Source organism: Aspergillus wentii, assembly GCF_001890725.1.
Source record: "Aspergillus wentii DTO 134E9 unplaced genomic scaffold ASPWEscaffold_7, whole genome shotgun sequence".
NCBI lineage: Eukaryota > Fungi > Ascomycota > Eurotiomycetes > Eurotiales > Aspergillaceae > Aspergillus > Aspergillus wentii.
The window spans coordinates 1,189,570-1,208,742 of record NW_024467838.1 but is presented as its reverse complement, the minus strand read 5'-3'; the positions used below and the strand labels follow the sequence as shown (position 1 = coordinate 1,208,742).

At 48.8% G+C, this 19,173-nt stretch overlaps 9 protein-coding genes across 9 annotated transcripts; 5 read left to right on the top strand and 4 right to left on the bottom strand.

Annotated features, from left to right (window-relative positions):
• Positions 1–884: 884 nt before the first annotated feature.
• ASPWEDRAFT_53834 (class I SAM-dependent methyltransferase) lies at positions 885–3,828 on the top strand (the record flags this gene model as incomplete). The annotated part of the gene is made up of 9 exons (XM_040837962.1): positions 885–1,142; positions 1,197–1,328; positions 1,383–1,399; positions 1,455–1,720; positions 1,772–1,846; positions 1,902–3,183; positions 3,235–3,373; positions 3,431–3,633; positions 3,693–3,828. 9 exons carry the CDS (start codon positions 885–887, stop codon positions 3,826–3,828), a joined length of 2,508 nt encoding a protein of 835 aa, XP_040685820.1.
• Positions 3,829–4,109: 281 nt separating this feature from the next.
• On the bottom strand, positions 4,110–5,395 carry ASPWEDRAFT_44193 (Rer1 family protein). Its single transcript, XM_040836204.1, has 4 exons — positions 5,302–5,395; positions 5,079–5,196; positions 4,697–4,996; positions 4,110–4,632 (listed from the first exon to the last, which is right to left on the bottom strand). The coding sequence occupies exons 1-4, from the start codon at positions 5,368–5,370 to the stop codon at positions 4,553–4,555; spliced, it is 567 nt and encodes a 188-aa protein (XP_040685819.1). The 5' UTR covers positions 5,371–5,395; the 3' UTR covers positions 4,110–4,552.
• Positions 5,396–5,747: 352 nt separating this feature from the next.
• echA (enoyl-CoA hydratase echA) lies at positions 5,748–7,042 on the top strand. Its single transcript, XM_040829810.1, has 4 exons — positions 5,748–6,048; positions 6,084–6,221; positions 6,295–6,840; positions 6,906–7,042. The coding sequence occupies exons 1-4, from the start codon at positions 5,880–5,882 to the stop codon at positions 6,953–6,955; spliced, it is 903 nt and encodes a 300-aa protein (XP_040685818.1). The 5' UTR covers positions 5,748–5,879; the 3' UTR covers positions 6,956–7,042.
• Positions 7,043–7,305: 263 nt separating this feature from the next.
• ASPWEDRAFT_175441 (putative MFS alpha-glucoside transporter) lies at positions 7,306–9,115 on the bottom strand (the record flags this gene model as incomplete). Its single annotated transcript, XM_040831360.1, has 2 exons — positions 7,306–8,694; positions 8,789–9,115. 2 exons carry the CDS (start codon positions 9,113–9,115, stop codon positions 7,306–7,308), a joined length of 1,716 nt encoding a protein of 571 aa, XP_040685817.1.
• A 1,173-nt stretch (positions 9,116–10,288) lies between these two features.
• Positions 10,289–11,328, bottom strand: ASPWEDRAFT_44191 (uncharacterized protein). Its single transcript, XM_040836202.1, has one exon. It carries the CDS (start codon positions 11,010–11,012, stop codon positions 10,458–10,460), a length of 555 nt encoding a protein of 184 aa, XP_040685816.1. The 5' UTR covers positions 11,013–11,328; the 3' UTR covers positions 10,289–10,457.
• A 601-nt stretch (positions 11,329–11,929) lies between these two features.
• Positions 11,930–12,723, top strand: ASPWEDRAFT_31074 (uncharacterized protein; the record flags this gene model as incomplete). Its single annotated transcript, XM_040833500.1, has 3 exons — positions 11,930–12,076; positions 12,167–12,655; positions 12,700–12,723. 3 exons carry the CDS (start codon positions 11,930–11,932, stop codon positions 12,721–12,723), a joined length of 660 nt encoding a protein of 219 aa, XP_040685815.1.
• A 331-nt stretch (positions 12,724–13,054) lies between these two features.
• On the top strand, positions 13,055–13,395 carry ASPWEDRAFT_175438 (uncharacterized protein; the record flags this gene model as incomplete). The annotated part of the gene is made up of 2 exons (XM_040831359.1): positions 13,055–13,082; positions 13,175–13,395. The coding sequence occupies 2 exons, from the start codon at positions 13,055–13,057 to the stop codon at positions 13,393–13,395; spliced, it is 249 nt and encodes an 82-aa protein (XP_040685814.1).
• A 1,265-nt stretch (positions 13,396–14,660) lies between these two features.
• On the top strand, positions 14,661–16,338 carry fgaCat (catalase easC; the record flags this gene model as incomplete). The annotated part of the gene is made up of 4 exons (XM_040837961.1): positions 14,661–14,682; positions 14,751–14,803; positions 14,858–15,037; positions 15,091–16,338. The coding sequence occupies 4 exons, from the start codon at positions 14,661–14,663 to the stop codon at positions 16,336–16,338; spliced, it is 1,503 nt and encodes a 500-aa protein (XP_040685813.1).
• A 613-nt stretch (positions 16,339–16,951) lies between these two features.
• On the bottom strand, positions 16,952–18,858 carry atg15 (triglyceride lipase ATG15; the record flags this gene model as incomplete). Its single annotated transcript, XM_040832127.1, has 2 exons — positions 16,952–18,571; positions 18,670–18,858. The coding sequence occupies 2 exons, from the start codon at positions 18,856–18,858 to the stop codon at positions 16,952–16,954; spliced, it is 1,809 nt and encodes a 602-aa protein (XP_040685812.1).
• Between the last annotated feature and the right edge of the window lie 315 nt (positions 18,859–19,173).

Sequence of the window (19,173 nt, the reverse complement as noted above, 5' to 3'; positions counted from 1 at the left end):
CAGTCTACCTAGAAAGTCCTGCTTTACTGCTACAACCCCAAAGGGCTCTTTGTTAATGAGAAGGTACTATTATATCATTTCAGATTAGTTAGAATATCCTCATAAAATGACAATTCAAGTACTATTTCATGATGCATTGTACTTAAATTAAAATCATAGTATCTCTTTCATACATATGTGTACTACTTTACGGGCCGCTTTAGGGCTACCTTAGGCCGCCTGCCTTAGAGGTGTTTTAGGGATGCTTAAGGGTGCTTTCCAGGAGTTCTGGGACTACTTCACAGGCTGTTTCAGGGGTGGACTGGCAATTTCCCCCCTTGTCTTTACCTAGGGCTGTACCGTGACTAGAGCTAGACCTAATGAGGAAAGAGGTGTACATGGCCCTGACAGCGTGGTGTGTACTCCAATCCACCTGCAGACTTCACCGGTTGGATCTCCTCATCTGCTCTCCTCTCGCCGGCATTATCAGTGCATACTACTATGCCTTCTTTCGCCACAGACCCAGAGCTCTTCCCTAGGGTAAAAGAGGTCGATCCTTCTTCCCGCAACCGTCAACCCATGCAGCCCACTTGGAGGCAATGCATCTTATCACTCTCGGGCCCATGTGTCCCCCTGATAGGACATCACGATGCTGGTCCGACATTTGGAGCCATTGAACCTTTCTGGATAGGAGGGGTATGGTGGGGGGTCTCGTGAAGACGTGCGACCCAATTTACGGTGCAGCTTGTTGAGGAGACGGGGCAGCTTTGATTGAAGAACCCGCCGTTTCTCGCTCTCTCTTGAGACTCTTTTGTCTCTATTTCTCATATTCTGTGCTGCTTTCTTAGCCAGAGACAGGAAATTCAATCCCCTCCCTGTCCCCAATCCTCGACTCTTTCTTCACCATGAATTCCGTCAGCAGTGGTCCTGTTGATTCCTTTCTCAACAAGATGGATTGGACCCATCTGTACATTGGAGGTGCTGCCTTTTCTGTCTGTGCGCTTGTTGTCGTCGTGCTCTCCGTTTCCTCTCAGAATCGCAAAATCGATTACAACAGCGGCATATTTAGCTACTTGAAGTTCATCTACGCATCGTTCCTTAAGCCCCATGACAAGAGTGGTGATGGCCAGCAGGATGCGCTGGAAAGCTTTTACAAGACACAGGTATGACTCAAAACTTGAACGCAGCTTCCAACTCCCCTTCTAACCACTAGCTAGGCCACCGTGTATGATGCCACCCGGAAGCGTCTTCTGTGTGGTCGAGAGGACATGTTAGGCCTCGCTGCCGCTCAATTGAAGTACAAGGTGGAGAACAAAGAGCTTCAAGCCAAAAAGGCCATCTGGGTTGATGTAAGTTGCGAACCTCTCTCTACATCCCGATAGACACTATTGCTAACTGATTAGATGGGCGGAGGCACTGGGTAAGCGCTCTCAATAGTTTACTATGCATAGCACCGTTTCTAACCGTGAAATCAGCTACAACATCGAAGCCATGGCAAAGTTTCTGCCTGTTGACTCGTTCTTCTCGCACGTCTATTTGGTCGATCTCTCACCTTCCCTCTGCGAAGTTGCTCGTCAGCGGTTCGAACGATTGGGATGGAAGAACGTCACAGTTGTGTGTCAGGATGTACGGTCTTTCCGTCTTCCAGAGCTCGATCAAGTGGACCCCCGAACCAAGGCCGCGAACCTCAACACAGGAGCAGATGTGGTAACCATGAGCTACAGCTTGTCTATGATTCCAGGTCAGCTTTGCCAGACAACGGGTGCTGAAATCAGGAGCTTACCAGAGACAGACTATTACAGCGTCGTTGACTCCCTCACCTCCTTGATGAAGCCGACTGGAATTCTTGGTGTCTGTGATTTCTATGGTAAGTCGCAAGTGAGCCTAGACCTATCTGAAAGAATACTAAGCAAGAAAAACAGTCCAGAGTATCGTCGATGTCTCCTCTCGCAACTATATTGGTGGTGCATTTAACCGCCATGTTAACTGGCTTGGACGTGCATTTTGGCGTGCTTGGTTTGATGCAGACCGTGTCAACCTTGAAGCTGCCCGCAGAGACTATTTGGAGTACCGCTTCGGTACGGTCATCTCTGCCAGTGAAAGAAACTATCTTCTTGGAGGCATCCCCTACTACATCTTCATTGGTTGCCAAAAGGACATTGCTTCCAGCCCTTCGAGCCATGAGGCTATTGAGAAGTTGGATGCTACTTTTACCGAGTCGCCCTATTTGTCGCCCGCCAACCATCGCAAGGAGATGGAGAACGCTGTCGAAGAGAGCAGAGTTGAGATTCATTCCAAGGCGTATGAATCAGCCGTGATTAACCTGGGATCGAATCTGCCCCTTCCATGTTCTTTCTACCAAAATCACCACTACCGCATTTTCTACAACGACCTGCTCCCGAAACACACACAATTCCAAAACGAGTACATCTATGCCTTCAACTGGGAAGATCCCCGTGTGGATCACCGACTACTGAACATCAAGCGCGATGATGTTATTCTAGCCATTACAAGCGCAGGAGACAACATTTTGGACTACCTCCAAAATAGCCCACGAAGGGTGCATGCAGTTGACTTGAACCCGAACCAAAACCATCTTCTTGAGCTCAAGGTTGCAAGCTTTTGTGCCTTGGGACACCGTGATGTTTGGAAGATCTTTGGAGAGGGAAAGCATCCTGAATTCCGCCAGCTTCTCATCTCTCGGCTGAGTCCACATTTGTCTAGCCAGGCATTCCAGTACTGGCTCGAGCACACTCATGTCTTTACATCATCTTCTGGCAAAGGACTGTACGAAACCGGAGGATCCCGCCACGCAATCAAGATGGTCCGATATCTCTTCAAGATTTTCGGCCTCGAAGGCCAGGTGCGGAAGTTATGTGATGCCCAAACCCTCAGTGAACAGCGGGAGATCTGGCCACGCATCCGCAGTGTTTTGATGAGCAAGCCTCTTTACTGGGCTGTGGTTGGCACTGAATGGTTTGCATGGAAGGCTGCTGGTGTTCCTCGAAACCAACGCAACATGATCGTGGAAGACTTCTTCAAGAGGAACGGCTTGACCGAAGACATGAAGAAGTCTAAAGACGTGAGCGGCCAGTCCATTTGGGAATATGTTGTCGACACATTAGATCCGGTGGTCAAGGACACTATGATCAGTAACGACAACTACTTCTACTTCCTGTGTCTACAGGGACAATTCTCCAGAAAGTAAGTTCAAATTATGGCAGACCCCTAAAAATAACGCTAACCTGATATCAGATGCCATCCTACATACTTGTCCCCCAAGGCTCATGTGAAATTGTCTTCGCCGGGTGCTTTCGATGGTCTTCGGATCCACACCGACGAGATTAATGAAGTGATTAAACGAATCACTCCCAGGAGTCTTACAATCGCCGTTGTAAGTGCTCGTACATTTTCAAGTCCCTCGCTTGGGTGGTATACTTACTTTTCTTAGGTCATGGATTCAATGGACTGGTTTGACCCTGAAGGCAACGACGCAGGAGCCCAATGTCAAACGCTAAACCAAGCCCTGAAGATTGGTGGCCGCATCCTGCTTCGTTCTGCCAGCATTGAGCCCTGGTATATGAAACAATTCGAGGAGAACGGTTTCACGGCTCGTCGCGTAGGAGCACGATTCCCAGGCACATGCATTGACCGGTAAGTCCCTTTTATTACTTTGTACCAGGTAATCTGGACCTTTTTGCTGACGAAAATAGTGTCAACATGTATGCCTCTACCTGGATTTGCACAAAGACCCAGGAAGTTGAACCAACAACTCCGGGTCGCACAATTTCCTCACTGTCTCTCGGAGGGAGCAAACGATCGAACAGTGTGGAAGATCTCCAAATCTGAGTTACGTCCGTCAATTTGGAGACCGGATGATATGTTTTCCTTTCGTTTTTGTTATATGCCATTTAGCCTGTCTACTATTATAAATTTTCTTCGACTCGTGCGGTTTCGACATTATATACCTCTTCGCCATTACAGGGGATTTAGATTGGATTTTGAATACTTTTAGAACTGGATGTTGTGACGCTGGAGTTGGGCCAGTATGTCTGGGAAAACTTCTTTTCATCTACTAGATTTTCATGATGACTACGGTACAAATAAAAGTTTCTCCGGCTTTTCGAATTCCAGCGTATATGGTATAGTAAAGAGAGCACTTGAATACTCTTCATCTCTTTTCTTCAGCTATCTGATACTACTGCATAGCTGAGAACAACTGGGCATAGACATACATATCCATACATGGTTTATCTTATTAGTACATGAGTACATCGAGAAATGAAAAAAGGGGGGTGAAACAAGATCAACTAAAGCTCTATACAAGACAAAAAAGTTCATGAATTCAGATCACGAATGGTCATCATCAAATCGAGAGATAAAAAAAGAAAAAGGGTGGGATTAATCCGCCAGGATCGCTCTCAGTTGCTTTTCCTTTCCGCGATTTCCAACCCATAACAAGGACCAGTGCCTACCGCTTTTCATTACAGAAGCACAAACAGAAGGCCTGACGGACCAATCCCACACAGACACCGTGTTCACCGTATCACCATAATCGGAGTCATTAGGTAGTTTATGATCGACCGTATCTTGCCTTTCCGAAAGAGAATGGGACGTAACGGTACTTGATCATATGCTGGATTTGTCGTCGCACTGGAGAAAAGACCGAATTAGTACCATTGTTCACTAACAAATGTCAAAAGAAGGGAGGGCCTACTCGTCAAGACAAAGAGGATAATCCAGTAAACGACCAGCACGGGCCAGAAAACCGGGATATCAAAGACGCTGAACCAACTGCAGACGAAACCAATGGCGATAGCCCGGGTGGCCGCGTGCCAGAACTTGAACTCAGGAAGACGGCGGATGAAAGGTCGGAACTCGTCGTCTTGCTTAGTAGGGAGACTGGCGGCGGCGTCGCCATCTTCAAGGCCTTCGTCTTGGGTGAGAGAGGGGTCGAACTTGGGTTGCAAGAAGAGGAGGAAGAGGTTCAGGAGGTAGATGCCCAAAGTGTATGCGACTGTATTGGAGAGTGGTTGTTAGCTATGTCGTGGACCCGGTGAACGTAGGATAAAATTGATTATATAGGATGGATCGCATACCAATGTACCATCCTTGAGCCAGGACGATTCTCAAAAAGAAGACAAGGAGAAGAACGACAGTGCCGACCCAGCGATAAGTGGTGAAGGGTGTCGAAGCATCGAGATAGGATTGATATTGCTATTCCGAATGCGATTAGCACGGATTCTCAACTACTATCTTTCACAGAGCCTCTCCAGGCTCCCCATTTTGTGCTCAATAAATGGATCAAAAGGGTCAACTCACTCTAGTAAGTTTCGATGTCTGCGCCGTCACAGCCGTAAACGGCGTCTGCTCTGGCTCGGGGACATCCATCGCGAAAGAGAATGAGGAAACAAAATCGGATCAAAACAAGACGAATCCTTTGCCTGCAGCTTATGCAAAACCTCCGATTGTTAACGTAAGTGGAGGGGCGCCTTGAAACTCCGGGGGGACGTGAGAAACAATAATCAGGAACCGGGAGGCAGAGAAAAGTGTCCACTTAAGTTGGTTATTATTATTAGCCGCAAAAGCTGTCACCATCAATTTGCACCAGCCACAGCCGGGCACGGACTCTGCTGCGCCTCAGACTGTGGCTAGTGAACAGTTTCGCTTATCTCAGCATAAGGGTCTGTTCACGTGCACGGGTTGCCTCGGGGGAACGGCTCCCGTCGGCGACACTGCGGGGAGGAAACGCAGCAGCATCCGCGGCTGTTCTGTGGTGGCATCATAGCTTCGGTGCTACTTATTAGCTAGCTGTTGAACTGCTTTTCCCATCCACCACAATTGACACTATTCCCATCCCTTCTGTACCTCTCTCTTAATTAATCTACTATATAATCATCATGTTCTCTCAGCGGTGCTCGCGACTGGTTGCGTCCAGAACATCTATCCCCTTGACTTCTTACCTTACCCGAGTTGCCCGGCCTTACTCTGCTGCTGCTCCAGCCTATAAAAACATCCTCACCTCAACCCCCAAACCTGGTGTTGGATTGAGTATGTCCCTTGAGGACCGTTTAAGCATGTGAACCGTAGCTTACTCTGAAAAGTTACTTTGAACCGCCCCAAAGCTCTCAATGCACTCTCCAGCCCTCTTTTCAAGGAGCTGAATGAAGCTCTGTCGAAATATGACGAAGACAAGAGCATTGGAGCTATCGTCATCACAGGTAGCGAGAAGGCATTTGCTGGTATGTTTAATATATCGAATACTCTTTACGTCGACAATTCCAATGCAAATACTTACAATTCAATCACCCACAGCCGGAGCCGACATCAAAGAAATGGCACCCTTGACTTTCGCTTCCGCATACACCAACAACTTCATCGCTCCCTGGTCCCACCTCGCCAACGCCATCCGTAAGCCTGTCATCGCCGCTGTTTCTGGTTACGCCCTGGGCGGTGGCTGCGAGCTAGCCCTCATGTGCGACATCATTTACTGCTCCTCGAACGCTACATTCGGTCAGCCTGAGATCAAGCTGGGTGTTATTCCCGGTGCAGGCGGTTCCCAGCGTCTCACCCATGCCATCGGCAAGAGCAGAGCGATGGAATTGATTCTGACCGGTAAGAACTTCAGCGGCAAGGAGGCTGCGGAATGGGGTGTTGCCTCCAAGGTTGTTGATGGAGGCAGGGATGAGCTTTTGGAAGAGGCTTTCAAGACCGCGGAGACGATTGCGGGCTACAGCCGCGTTGCCGTGCTTGCTGGTAAGGAGGCTGTGAACAAGAGCCAGGAGCTCTCCCTTCGTGAGGGTGTTGAATATGAGAGGCGCTTGTTCCATGGTCTGTTCGGAAGCAAGGATCAGAAGATTGGTAAGTACCCATACCTCTTGTATTACACTGTAAAGTAAGCCGGATAAGTGCTGATGAACCCCCAGGAATGACTGCCTTTGCCGAGAAGAAGAAGCCCGAGTGGTCGCACGAGTAAGGGAAGATCATATAATACAACCGATCTTGCATATATAGATCCGATAATGACCAATTGAGAGCATTGCTTTGACCTGATGAAAGCCAGCGTTGACATCGTATGCGAATAGTCAAATAAGAAACCCCCTGCTATCGGTAAGAAGTAAGAGCAACAAACAGTCAGTAAACCAGTCAAACATGCTGCATATATTACAGGACAACAGCAAAAGCCAGACAGCATCACATCATCATCATCAAGGCGTCAATCGTATTGCATGATTAAAATGAATATGTACATTATTAAATAATATATGATGTAGAAGAGAGAACATGAAAAGTTTGGTCTCATAGTCGTGGAAAGTCATGGACACATCACGTCGAACCGGCAGCATCTTTTTCCACCTGCGTTACGTCTGCCGTCGCCTTCTTGGTTTGGAAGTCGTCAATAACTCGGCCCTCAATGGTTTCTTCGAAGACGTTGACCTCGGTACTGGCGAATTTGCGGGCACTGACTCCACGTTCGAAGAGGACGTCGAGCTCGGCGAAGGAGCGGCCGTTGGGTTCAGGAAGCCGGAAGTAGGTGTAGATGATACAAAGGAAGCAGAGACCTCCCCAGAAAAAGCCGGCATAGTTGCCCCAGTTCCAGGCGCTGGGGTTGAGCATGTAGGGAGTTAGAACACCAGAGATGATGGCGACGACGTTGTACAGGTTGCGGCCTAGGACGACTGTCTTGATCTGGAGGCGGCGGGTGGATACTTCAGCCACGATTGAGTAGGCCACGGTTCCGACAGTCAATTGGTAAAATAGGGCCCAGATAATCATCATGCAGCCCGTGGCGAGGGATGCTTGGTCTCTGTGTTGGTCGGGAACAAGCCCGAGGAATCCCATCACGAGCAACATGGCGCAGAGACCACACAGACCGTACAGATAAAGAGACCTTCGGCCACAACCCAAGGTCATAAGGAACCATGAGCCAAACACAGCAACCATGTTGATGCCGTACTGGCCCATTGCAAAGGAGTAGGAGGAGGAAGAGCTCAATCCTGCTTGCTCCAGAAAGTAGGTAGAATAATTCGAGAAAGAGTTGCCGCTTAAATTCTGCATAGCCCAAGCCATACAGACAATCTCCGTCCGGCGTAGATCCGTTCCTCTGAAACAGTCCATGTAGCTGGCTCCCTTTGTGATCTTCTCCTCCAAGGCGGTTGTATGGACCATCATGGCGATAGTTTCATCTGCGTCAAAATCCGTTTCTCTGTTGACACTGGTCAAGCGATAAAGCGATCGCTTGGCATCCTCAATCCGGCCCCTTCTGACCAGCCACCATGGCGATTCGGGAGCTAAAAAGATCCCTATGAGCAGCGGAGCCGGCCACATCCATTGCAGTGAATAGGGAATTCGGTAGGCCCATTGATCGTCCCGTTTCAACATTGATTTTATCACACCGACACCGATAAGTTGTCCTAGACCCCAGCAAAAATTGACATAGGTTGTAAGGTAGCCTCGCAACGCAACAGGGCACACCTCGGAAGCGTAGGTGATGGTCAAGGTCTGGAAAACACCCCATGGGATACCGCATAGGATCTCGGCGGCCAGAAGAGCTTTAACATTTGGTGCGGTGAAGAAGATAGTTGTAAAGGCACTGAGCAAAAGGAGACAAGCCATGATTGTGTAGCGATAACCAATTCGTTCGGAGGCCCAGCCATTGAAGAAGAGACCGATAATTTCACCAACGTACGCACCGTTGCTAAGACCTGCTTGCCACTGTAATTGAAGGATTCTCGTCAACAACCGTTCCACACCGCTAGAATTCAAGATGAAAAAAAAAAAAAATAAAATAATAAAAACTCTGACTTACCCTGGCCGGTACCTGATACGTTCCATCTGCCATTAATTCACCGTATTTGCGGTTGAACTGAGGAAAGGCGTAGAAGTTGTTAACCAAACTGATATCGTAGGCCTCCATGGCGATACAGGTCGAGATAATGACACTCCAAGCAACGGCCTTGGGGTAGGTCTTAATGCCCTGCAACAGGGTCATCTTGCGTTCCTTATCCGTTGCATTTTTGGCATCTTCGATGATTTTGGACATGGACGTTGTCGAATCTCGACGGCCGTTGGCGGGCAATCCATGTGACTGCTGCTCCGCAGGCGCAATGGCGTCCGGCGCCTTGGTTTGATCCATGCTGAAATTAATGCAATGGCAAGGCACAGAGGTGGGGGGTAGAGGAGAGAAATGAAGAGAGAGAGAAGGTTGGGGAGGAAGAAAGAAAGGAGGATTAAAGGACGGATGGGGTCATCTCTTCTGATCAGAGGGAAAGACGAACGCTCTAGACGGAGTGGGACACCGTCGCTTGGGCGATTAACGGGACTTACTTAGGCCGTGATAGCGGTGGTGAAGGTCCGGAGGGGAGCGGAGGAAAAAAAAAAAAAAGAGGGTCCCCACCCAACAAGTCATTGGAACAGGCTCAGGAACAAGAGTTGGGCATAAAAAGGATCATAATGCAATCACACCATCCACTGTAATATTATTCTGAGGCAAATTGCAGCCCCAAAGAACCGCAAAGAAAGACCCTCGAGGCCGTCCAGTTGCGGGGAACGAAGTACACAGTCTTTTTGGTCTTGGCGGCTGTCTTCGTCGACATCCAAAGACGGCAAAGAGTCACTTGGACCCTTGGTTGAGACCATGTTGGCGGTTATTTCCATCTTGAAATAACAGTGAATACTGTAGATTTTAGTGATTCTCAAGATGCAGTGAAGCCTGCACTGTCATTCCCCGCAGAAGCAGAGAAGCACAGCATCTGAGCAACATTCCTGTCTGCCACGTTCTAGACAGAACTCAAATCACACCACCACATTCTCTGCTCCCGTGCACGACAGAAAATAATATAATCGACTCCTCTGATTGCCTGGTTGATAATATAACCTGCGGGCGAATACGAGCTGTCAGATACTTGTCGCCGGAGATTTAACCAGATAGACTCAAGTCTATGCAAGATTGGCTTGCCACATGGACCAATGGCTGTCATGTGCCCAGCAGACGGAATTGCCTAAACAGGACTTCCATGACTTTGGGTTTTTCACTAATCAAAAGCAATTTATCAATTATATTGAAGCCGAGACTGTTCATGTGATCTCTGCAGCGGCTATGCTTGTGAAAGGAAAGTTTCATCAAGTTTATGATTATCTTCGAGAATGACTTGGCATAATCCTCTGCCTTGCATGTCCAAGAAGTCGATCGTATGTTGACATCTGAATACTGATTCGTCAAGTGCTATGATCTCCATCATGGATCTTTCCAAGCCTTAATCTCACGTCTTTTCGATCTACGCTTACTTGGATTGAATGACCTTTGGTTTCTCTGAATCGGTCTTCTGGGAAACTCGTGACAGTTACATTTCCTAGCTACCTACCAAAATTCTCAATTATTGCAACATGACCACAGCCCATTCAAACCCACCTTGACTCACTATCATGCAGTCAGAACATCCCTCACCAGACAGAACTGATCACTTCATGCTGCTCGATTACATAGAGTCCTCAATGCCTTCAGGCATCTCTTCCTCATACTTGAGCATCTCAGCCGGCATATCCGCAATCACAGCTTCGTTGTTCCAGAGATCCCAAAGCGCGTCCCGTTCGTTCCCGGGCATCTCGTCCTTCAAGTGGAACCATTTACCGTCAATCTCAAGAACATTAGGCTCCACGCTTTCGGTGCAGGTGGGTTCCTCCCCTTCTTCTCGCTTCGTACGGCAAAGTCGACACCATGAGTGACCGCGCAAATTCGAACTGCCCGAGATACACCGGCCACCATTGGTACTCGCTGCATTTCGACCGCAGCTGTTCCGTCCCTGTCGTGTCCAGGTCGAGTGGAAGTCGGTCGAGGTGCAACCCTGGCAGGAGCCGGACGCGAAGACACGCTGATTGCTTTGGCAGCAGACTCTGGAGCCTATGTTAGTGCAGGAAGCGCGATTACCCCTGCAGTTGGGACGGGTGAATTGCGACAGGTTGACGCCAGCAGCGGTGGAAAGGAGCCTTCCAAAGGTGATGAGGGTAAGGAGGGTCTTTGCCTGGAAGAACATGATGTTTTTGTTGATTTGTGTTGAATTGTTGAGGATCACTGACAAATTGGTTTGGACTGAATGATTCCCTTTGACGGGGGGGGAGGTCTTATATTTTTATCCTCTTCTATCCACCTCTGGACCTGGGTTATAAAAGTGCAATTGGCCTCCCACATCGAAGCAGGGAAACAAGAATACTGAGTATGACAGGATATTGAGGATGTCACTTCCGATTTACCCGGTGTTCAGAATCGTGTTATACAAAGACACTCTCAGCCAAACATTAGGTATGTATGTGTGATGACATTTGTTGAGATGAGGCAGTTCACAGCGGATTGTTTGTTATACAACCGTCTTACTTGATGAGGCTCCAAAGATATTCCCCACAAGGATTTAAGTCTTTGGTTACATGAAAGACACATAGATCCTCTCTTGGTGCTACTTGAAGAGGCTGAAAGCACGGGAACTCTGCTCAGGATGCTGGACTATTCCCTTTGAATTCCTTCAATCTAGGGACTCTTACTCTATGGTGACTTTCACATGATGCTTCTCATATAAAACCCTTATATATTACGGCTTGTCAAATATATTTCCCAATCTACCGATAGCCTTGGAAGACTTACCAAAAAATGCATATGATTAAGAACACATTCATTGGAATTATAGTATACTATAAAAAGTCTTTCTTATGTTTGCGTGATACTACCCAGACAAGGGCAAGGCAAACAGTTCGTCTGCATATTCCTAATTGAGATTTACATATAATTATTCTAGTATAGCTCACTTGAGCATTTCCAACGGATAGACACACAGTGTAATTGTTGGTGTCGCACAATCAAGTCACCTGGTTAGACACAGGAACACCCGCCTCGATCCATGGACGTCCAGACCTTTCCATCAACAACATCTTCACCACCCTCTACCAAAATCACACAGCCATGGAAGAGAGCCAAGGAGACAACTTCAAACTAAACAATACCACAGTCTCAGTCGCCGAGATCGAGTTTCTCGATATCCTCAAGGAAAGCGACTCCATTGTCACCTGGCACGTCTCAGTTCGAGGTCAGCAGTATGTGATGAAGGTGGTATGTGTCTTACTTCCCCTCACTCTGACAAGCCTCATGTGACAACCATCAGCAAAAAAAAGCCAAATAACCTGGTTGTATGTTGTATAGTATCACACCTTCGAAGACGAAGTAGAAATCGACTTTTCGCTATACAGAAACGAAGCCACAGCCTACCAACGATTGCAATTCCACGGCCTCTGCGATAGGGGATGTATCCCGTGCTTTTACGGTGCGATTGAAAGCCTCAATCCAGCCATCCACCCACAGTCTCTATCCCATTTCATCGCGGACAAGCTTCGCCCGTCTGCGGTCCTCATCGAATATGTTCCTGGCATGCGCGAGTTGGACATGGCCACTTATACAAAGGGACGATGGGCGGTGGCGCTCGATATACTCAAGATGATCCACCAGGCGGGCGTGGTACATGAGGATGCTACTGATTCTCATAATGTCATGGTGTGCCCTGAGAGTGAGAGGGTTTTGTGGATTGATTTTGATCGAGCTCGGACGGTTGAATTGAAGGGAGAGGTTGTGTTTGTGGGGAAAGAGATGCAGGATTTGGAGTTTCGGGCTGTCGTTGGTATCGGGAGGGATTTGGTTCGTTTTCTTCTTTGTTGATGATACTTACTGACGGGTTACAGGAAGATGGACAGGTTAAGGACTGAGGCCTTGGTGAGAGGATGTCTGATACACTCAACTGAGTTGGCTGTACTCTATGATTTCTATCAGCAGTCGATATTACATACTACACGAAAGATATAAGCAGCACCTGTGATGATTGCTGTCAAATGGTACCTGGACAATTGATGAAAGCGGAATATGATATCATCGGTGGACCGAGTCTAAAGGACAGCGTATAAACTTGAGCACAACATCTGATAAAACACTTCAACATCAAGGAAACACTTCACCCACTAGATCTGAAGATCTAACCATCTCCATTAATCATCATCAAACCAAAGCATACCATACAATACCATCGATACAATCAATACAATGTTTGGAAACAATGACAACAAAAGCCGTAAGTTTCTTCACTTCCGGCCTGTACCTCATTTATCCCGTCCTACACAATATCCCATCAAATCCCACCAAATCCCAACTAACATCATCTAGCCGGCTTCTTCGGAGGCATCGGCAACACTGTTGGCAAGACAGTGGGCGGCGTGACAGGCGTGGTGGGCACTGCCGTGGGCGATCTGGGCAAGACAGTGGGCGGGGCAACCGAGGGCCTTGGGAAGACGGTCACGAATGCCAGCGAAGGACTGGGCAATACCGCCAAGGGGGTGGGCAAGTCTGCGGGGGATACATTCAGCGGTCTGGGGAAGAAGAACTAGTTGGATGAGGGGTTGGTTCATCATTATTTGTCTGTTCACTGTGTTTCTGTTGATCTTCTTTGACGATTATTATCCATCTTCTGTCTTGATATTCCTACCATAATATCCACCAGTCATATTATTCTGATAATTTGAAGCTCTACTAAACGGAAGCAGTGGAAGCATTCCGAGCGATGGAAATTCCGCGTCGGAGCACGGAGCTTTCCGTCAGGGGATCTGCCGACCATCATGCAATCGATAGAATATTCATTGTTATTATGAGTGAGGACTTGTTGATCGTAATTTCTGTTATTGACACTCATTATTCGCATCTATTCTGTATTCAATATTCAGTGTTTCAAAGCTGAGTGTCTCGGGTCATGTTGGAGCTGTGGGGGCCTAACAGATGTACCTCGATGAATCCAGGATTCGTAATTATTGCATCCTGCTTAGAAGAAACCAAGGACGAGATCTTCTGCTGTACCTGATCTGCTGCAACAGAAGAACATCCATTCCTGAACAAGGCAAACATGCGCAGGGCATCAGAATCGCCCTTCTAATCGACCCCATCTGGCCCGGTCCACTGACTAACCTCTGCAGTCGGGATGACCTACCTGATACACTTGGCCTTCCTCCCATCCCAGCACGCTGCAATTAACCCCGTACTTCTCCTCATCTCCCCCCGGGCCCATTCATCGACTTGCCTGTCTGGGATAAAATATTGCAAAGTGCTCGAGCAGTCGATGCGATTGGGCCCCGTCTGACATTCGGCGGTTCCTGATTGGCCCTGGCAGCTCCTCCTTGCCTGCTCAGTTGTGCGGGGTAAGCTGCAAGCTCTCTTTTTTTTTTATATATAATCATTCTGCAAATCCACGTACTGCGTTTGAGAATGTCGCATTCTTGTATTCTGATATCACCTCGGTTGCCTATTAAGAGATAGACATCGTAATTAATTGTATTTTACCATACCCGGCAAGGAACCCGAATACCCCAAACTAAAAATTTTTACTATCTTTTGCCCCGTTTGGGCTTCGTTTCCGTGGACGTCATCGCCGTTCGAGCCACTCCATTGGCCCAATGGGAGACGCCGTGTTTTCTGGTCAGGAATTCCTGCTTCCCCACAGCGCGGACTTTGAGAATAATTAAAGGAACCTGGATCGCTTCCATTCTTAACTTATATAAACCCCACCTTTTTTCTTCTCTTCTCTCGTCTTTCTGGTTTCATCTTTTTCTTCTCCTCTTGTGCCTGCTTCTTTCTCGTGTTTTGATATCTTCGTAACGCCATCATGGGTAAAGACGACGAGCCTAGTATGTCTTCCTGCTTGCTTATTCCCAAGCTCTTTCTTGCCGTCTGGATGCTAATCTCTTGCTATTAGGAACCTACCGTTACAATGAGACTCCGGTCTACACGGCCTCCAATGGCTGTCCGGTTCGTTTGATGATACCTCCCTGATAATAGATATGGTTGTTGACTTGTTTCAAGGTTATGGACCCCGAATCCTCCCAGCGGGTTGGTCCCAATGGACCTCTCTTGCTCCAGGACTTTCACTTGATCGATCTGCTGTCGCACTTTGACCGTGAGAGAATCCCCGAGCGTGTTGTCCACGCCAAGGGTGCTGGTGCGTATGGCGAGTTCGAGGTCACCGATGACATTAGCGACATTGTATGTTGAACACTGGCTATATGGCGATTAAAGCGGATAACTAATTGATTTAGACTACCGTAGACATGCTTAAGGGTATCGGCAAGAAGACCAAGCTCTTCACTCGTTTCTCCACCGTTGGTGGTGAGAAAGGCTCCCCCGACAGTGCTCGTGACCCCCGTGGATTCGCCATCAAGTTCTACACTGAGGAGGGTAACTGGGACTGGGTCTTCAACAACACCCCCGTCTTCTTTCTCCGTGACCCCGCCAAGTTCCCTATCTTCATCCACACCCAGAAGCGCAACCCCCAGACCAACCTCAAGGATGCCACCATGTTCTGGGACTACCTCTCCACCCACCAGGAGGCTGTCCACCAGGTCATGCACCTCTTCAGTGACCGCGGTACCCCCTACTCTTACCGCCACATGAACGGCTACTCTGGCCACACCTACAAGTGGGTGAAGCCCGACGGTACCTTCAACTACGTTCAGATCCACTGCAAGACCGACCAGGGCAACAAGACCTTCACCAACGACGAGGCTACCAAGTTGGCCGCCGAGAACCCCGACTGGCACACCCAGGATCTCTTCAACGCCATCCAGCGCGGAGAGAACCCCTCGTGGACCTGCTACGTCCAGACCCTGAGCCCCGAGCAAGCCGAGAAGTTCCGCTGGAACGTCTTTGACCTTACCAAGGTCTGGCCGCAGTCCCAGGTGCCCCTCCGCCGCTTCGGAAAGTTCACTCTCAACAAGAACCCCGAGAACTACTTCGCAGAGGTCGAGCAGGCCGCCTTCTCCCCCTCCCACATGGTCCCCGGCGTTGAGCCCTCCGCCGACCCCGTCCTCCAGTCCCGCCTCTTCTCCTACCCCGACACCCACCGCCACCGCCTCGGCGGCAACTACGAGCAGATCCCCGTCAACTGCCCCATGCGCGCCTTCAGCCCATGGCACCGCGACGGCGCCATGAACGTCCACGGCAACTACGGCGCAAACCCCAACTACCCCTCCACCTTCCGCCCCCTCCAGTACAAGCCCGTCAAGGCCTCCCAGGAGCACGAGAAGTGGTCCGGTGCCGTCATCGCCGAGCAATACCCCGTCACCGACGAGGACTACGTCCAAGCCAACGGCCTCTGGCAGGTCCTCGGCCGCACCCCCGGCCAGCAGGAGAACTTCGTCAGCAACATCTCCGGTCATCTCTGCGGTGCTCACGAGCGCGTTCGCAAGCAGACCTACGGTATGTTCCGTCGCGTGAACCCCGACTTGGGTGCTCGCATTGAAAAAGCCACCGAGGCCAACGTCACCAACACTCGTTCGCGTCTGTAAATAGGGGGGAAACATCAGCTGGGTAATTTTTACATGGTACGGCACGGCGCTTAGTTGTATATTTGATGTGTAGTTTCTATTGTGTTTTGGACTAAGCATAATCAGCTTGATAAGTACCATCTTATGACTTACGAATCAATATTTTTCATTCTTCATCGGACTCGATCATTTTGTAGAAATCGGACTGAATACTAATGATAACTGAAAATTAAAAGGATCTAACATTGACGGTTTCTATATGGCACATGACACTCAGGTATCTCATTAACCTCTCTACAATTCTTCCAACCATAGGATAAGAAGTATTTCACCTCTGCGCCAATGGTTGAATTCAAATAACGAATCGACAATTAACCAATAAATTCCAGACGCCAGAAAAAAAGTGGCAAGAAAAAAACAAAGCAAGCCCGTCTTAAGTATTTAATAACTGCGCCAGTTTACAAAAAGCAGATAATATATTGAACGCTCTTCATGGACTTCATGTCTGGGTATGCTGTGGAAGAACAATGAGTATCTAAAGCCCTCAGTCTTGGTGACTGGGCATTGCTCTCTGTTTTTCTTAAGGTTGGTGTGGAGGGTCAAGGCATGTAAGACCTAGTATATGCTAGATGAATCAGTTGGGGGTAGTAGTGGGGGCCGCGGTGATGGGGTGAGCATTTAGTGCTACAGGGTCACGGCAACCCCAGAACATGCCAGGATCAGTGCATGTTGTGGTAGTCTGTGTAGGTGCGAGCGTGCTAGAGACTGAGGAAGTTGTAGTAGGGTCCTTGCAGCCAAACCAGCCCGGGGTATGGCAAGTCGTAGTAGTTGAAGTCTCAGAAGTCTGTGTGGCTGTGGCAGTAGTGGTGGTTGTTGGGTCCTTGCAGCCAAACCAACCTGGGGTGTGGCAAGTCGAGGTTGAGCTCGAGCTCGAAGTTGTGGTAGTCACGCCGGTGGTGCTTTCATCCAGACATCCCCACCATCCGGGCGTCTGGCATATCGATGTCCTTGTCCAAGTGGGGGAGCTGGTTGCAGAGGTTGTCGTTGTCGGTGTGCTGTCAGAGCCATTGCTTCGGAAGAATTTCCATAGCGCACAGTCGTAACATTCCTCTTCAGGCACACAAGGAGGGACATCATCATAAGCCTCTATAACATTTGGAATTACCGATTTGATGCGGTGGGATCCAATCCCCACGCTCCAACCTTTATCTCCAACAGTGTCGTACACACACATTTGACCGGAGTGGCATGCAGATTCCATAGCATAGCCGCCCCATGTGCACACCGAAGTGAGACCATTGCAGGTTCCCATATAAACAGGGTCTGCAGTGTTTCCAAAGTGGTAAGCTCCGGTATATTTTCTTTTCTGTGGCAGGAGCGGGTCAGTGCCAGGGGGGCTTGGAAGACCTAAGCGGGCTGCAGGCAGCGCTTCCGGGACAGCTTCAAAGGTTACAACAGGTAGTCCAAAGGTCAACCCAAGAAGACTGGATAGAGCACCACCCAGAGAATGGCCTGTTAACCAAACACTTGCACCAGGATACAATTGTGTAACGTTAGAGTAGAGATCGATAGAGGCTCGGTAATATCGGTTTTCGCCAGTCATAGCGTCGACAATACACGTCAAGTTGGCCGTGTATGCAGACGTCTGACAATCGCAGACCTGTCTCCAGAGGTATGAGCCTCCCTCTCCACAGCAACAGCTGAATAGCAGATTATCGTTTTCTTTGTCGTTGGTGGTCGTGCCGTAACCATCGAAAAGAGCTGCTGAAGTACCTTTGATCGAGATAACAATGGTACTGTTCGTCTTATCCGCGTATATATGACCTCTCAGCCCGTCACCTGCCCATCCGAAGCTCGAAGAATAGTTGAAAGGTGCGGAGACATCGCGCCAATCCTCGGTGCCTGGTTGTTCAATATAATCATTTGCCGTCATTCTCGCTAGCGAGAGTACGGTATTTTTATCGGTAATGTTTGGGCCAGCCAGTTCATCCATAACCCAGTCCGATGGTGACAGAGCAGATACTGAGCCACGGGATCTTGCAGCCATCAAATGTCCCTCAATAACCGAGAGACGTCGATCCGCAAGTCGTTCGATAGTGACCGGATTCGACGAGACAACGAGGGGTAAATCAAAGCTGGCCTCAGTTTCAATCCCATCCTCTGAGATTTCTCGAAGACGGGTATCTGGTTTGATGTCGAGCCTCTTATGGACATCGGGATGTTCGGTTCCTCGGTGGACGATGTGGCGGAGAGTCTAGATAGTTGGCTAATTAGTGCAAAACTTCCTATAGGTCGAAAGGGCCCATAAAGAGATAAAGAAAAAGGTCCGGATATAAAGAAAGTTAAGCTCACGAATTCATGTGTGCCTGAGAGAGATGGAGGTTCGGCCAAAGGAATCTGTGGAGCAATAACAGGAGAATCAAAGTATACGGGCTGATAAGCGGAGACAAAGCTCGATAGCAATGTGATGGAGGATAGAAGCCTCAAAACACTTAGGTCACGCAAAGAGCGTTGCTTGAGTGGCCGGTTAAAGCCTGCCATGGTGAAACCAGTGAGTCTATGCGAAATGATCAAGAATGACTGGACGAGAGAGCCGTCCTTCGACTGTCAGACCAGTGCGTCTAGGGATGGGCGGTGACGCAGTGCGGAGATGGCGAGATGGGGGGATTGTTTCACGTGATTCCCGGTAAACGCGTATTACTCCACCACGACGAAGAGATAACAGATAATCTCTATCCTAAGACGAAACCATAAGCCACTCTTGTCGTTTGATTGCAAGGCTAGATTCTTTTAAAAAAACGCTTACTTCTGGCGAGTAAATTGCCCCAGCGACTCAACCAAACCTCGTCGAATGAC

Bases quoted from the DNA above. Each gene is read 5' to 3' on its own strand.
- ASPWEDRAFT_44193 (XM_040836204.1), bottom strand. From the start codon at position 5,370: ATGGATGTCCCCGAGCCAGAGCAGACGCCGTTTACGGCTGTGACGGCG. The intron at 5,197-5,301 runs GTGAGTTGACCC...CATTCGGAATAG, and splicing joins AGACATCGAAACTTACTAGA to CAATATCAATCCTATCTCGA. The intron at 4,633-4,696 runs GTAGGCCCTCCC...TCTTTTCTCCAG, and splicing joins TATCCTCTTTGTCTTGACGA to TGCGACGACAAATCCAGCAT.
- ASPWEDRAFT_44191 (XM_040836202.1), bottom strand. From the start codon at position 11,012: ATGTTCTTCCAGGCAAAGACCCTCCTTACCCTCATCACCTTTGGAAGG.
- echA (XM_040829810.1), top strand. From the start codon at position 5,880: ATGTTCTCTCAGCGGTGCTCGCGACTGGTTGCGTCCAGAACATCTATC. The intron at 6,222-6,294 runs GTATGTTTAATA...AATCACCCACAG, and splicing joins TAGCGAGAAGGCATTTGCTG to CCGGAGCCGACATCAAAGAA. The intron at 6,841-6,905 runs GTAAGTACCCAT...ATGAACCCCCAG, and splicing joins AAGCAAGGATCAGAAGATTG to GAATGACTGCCTTTGCCGAG.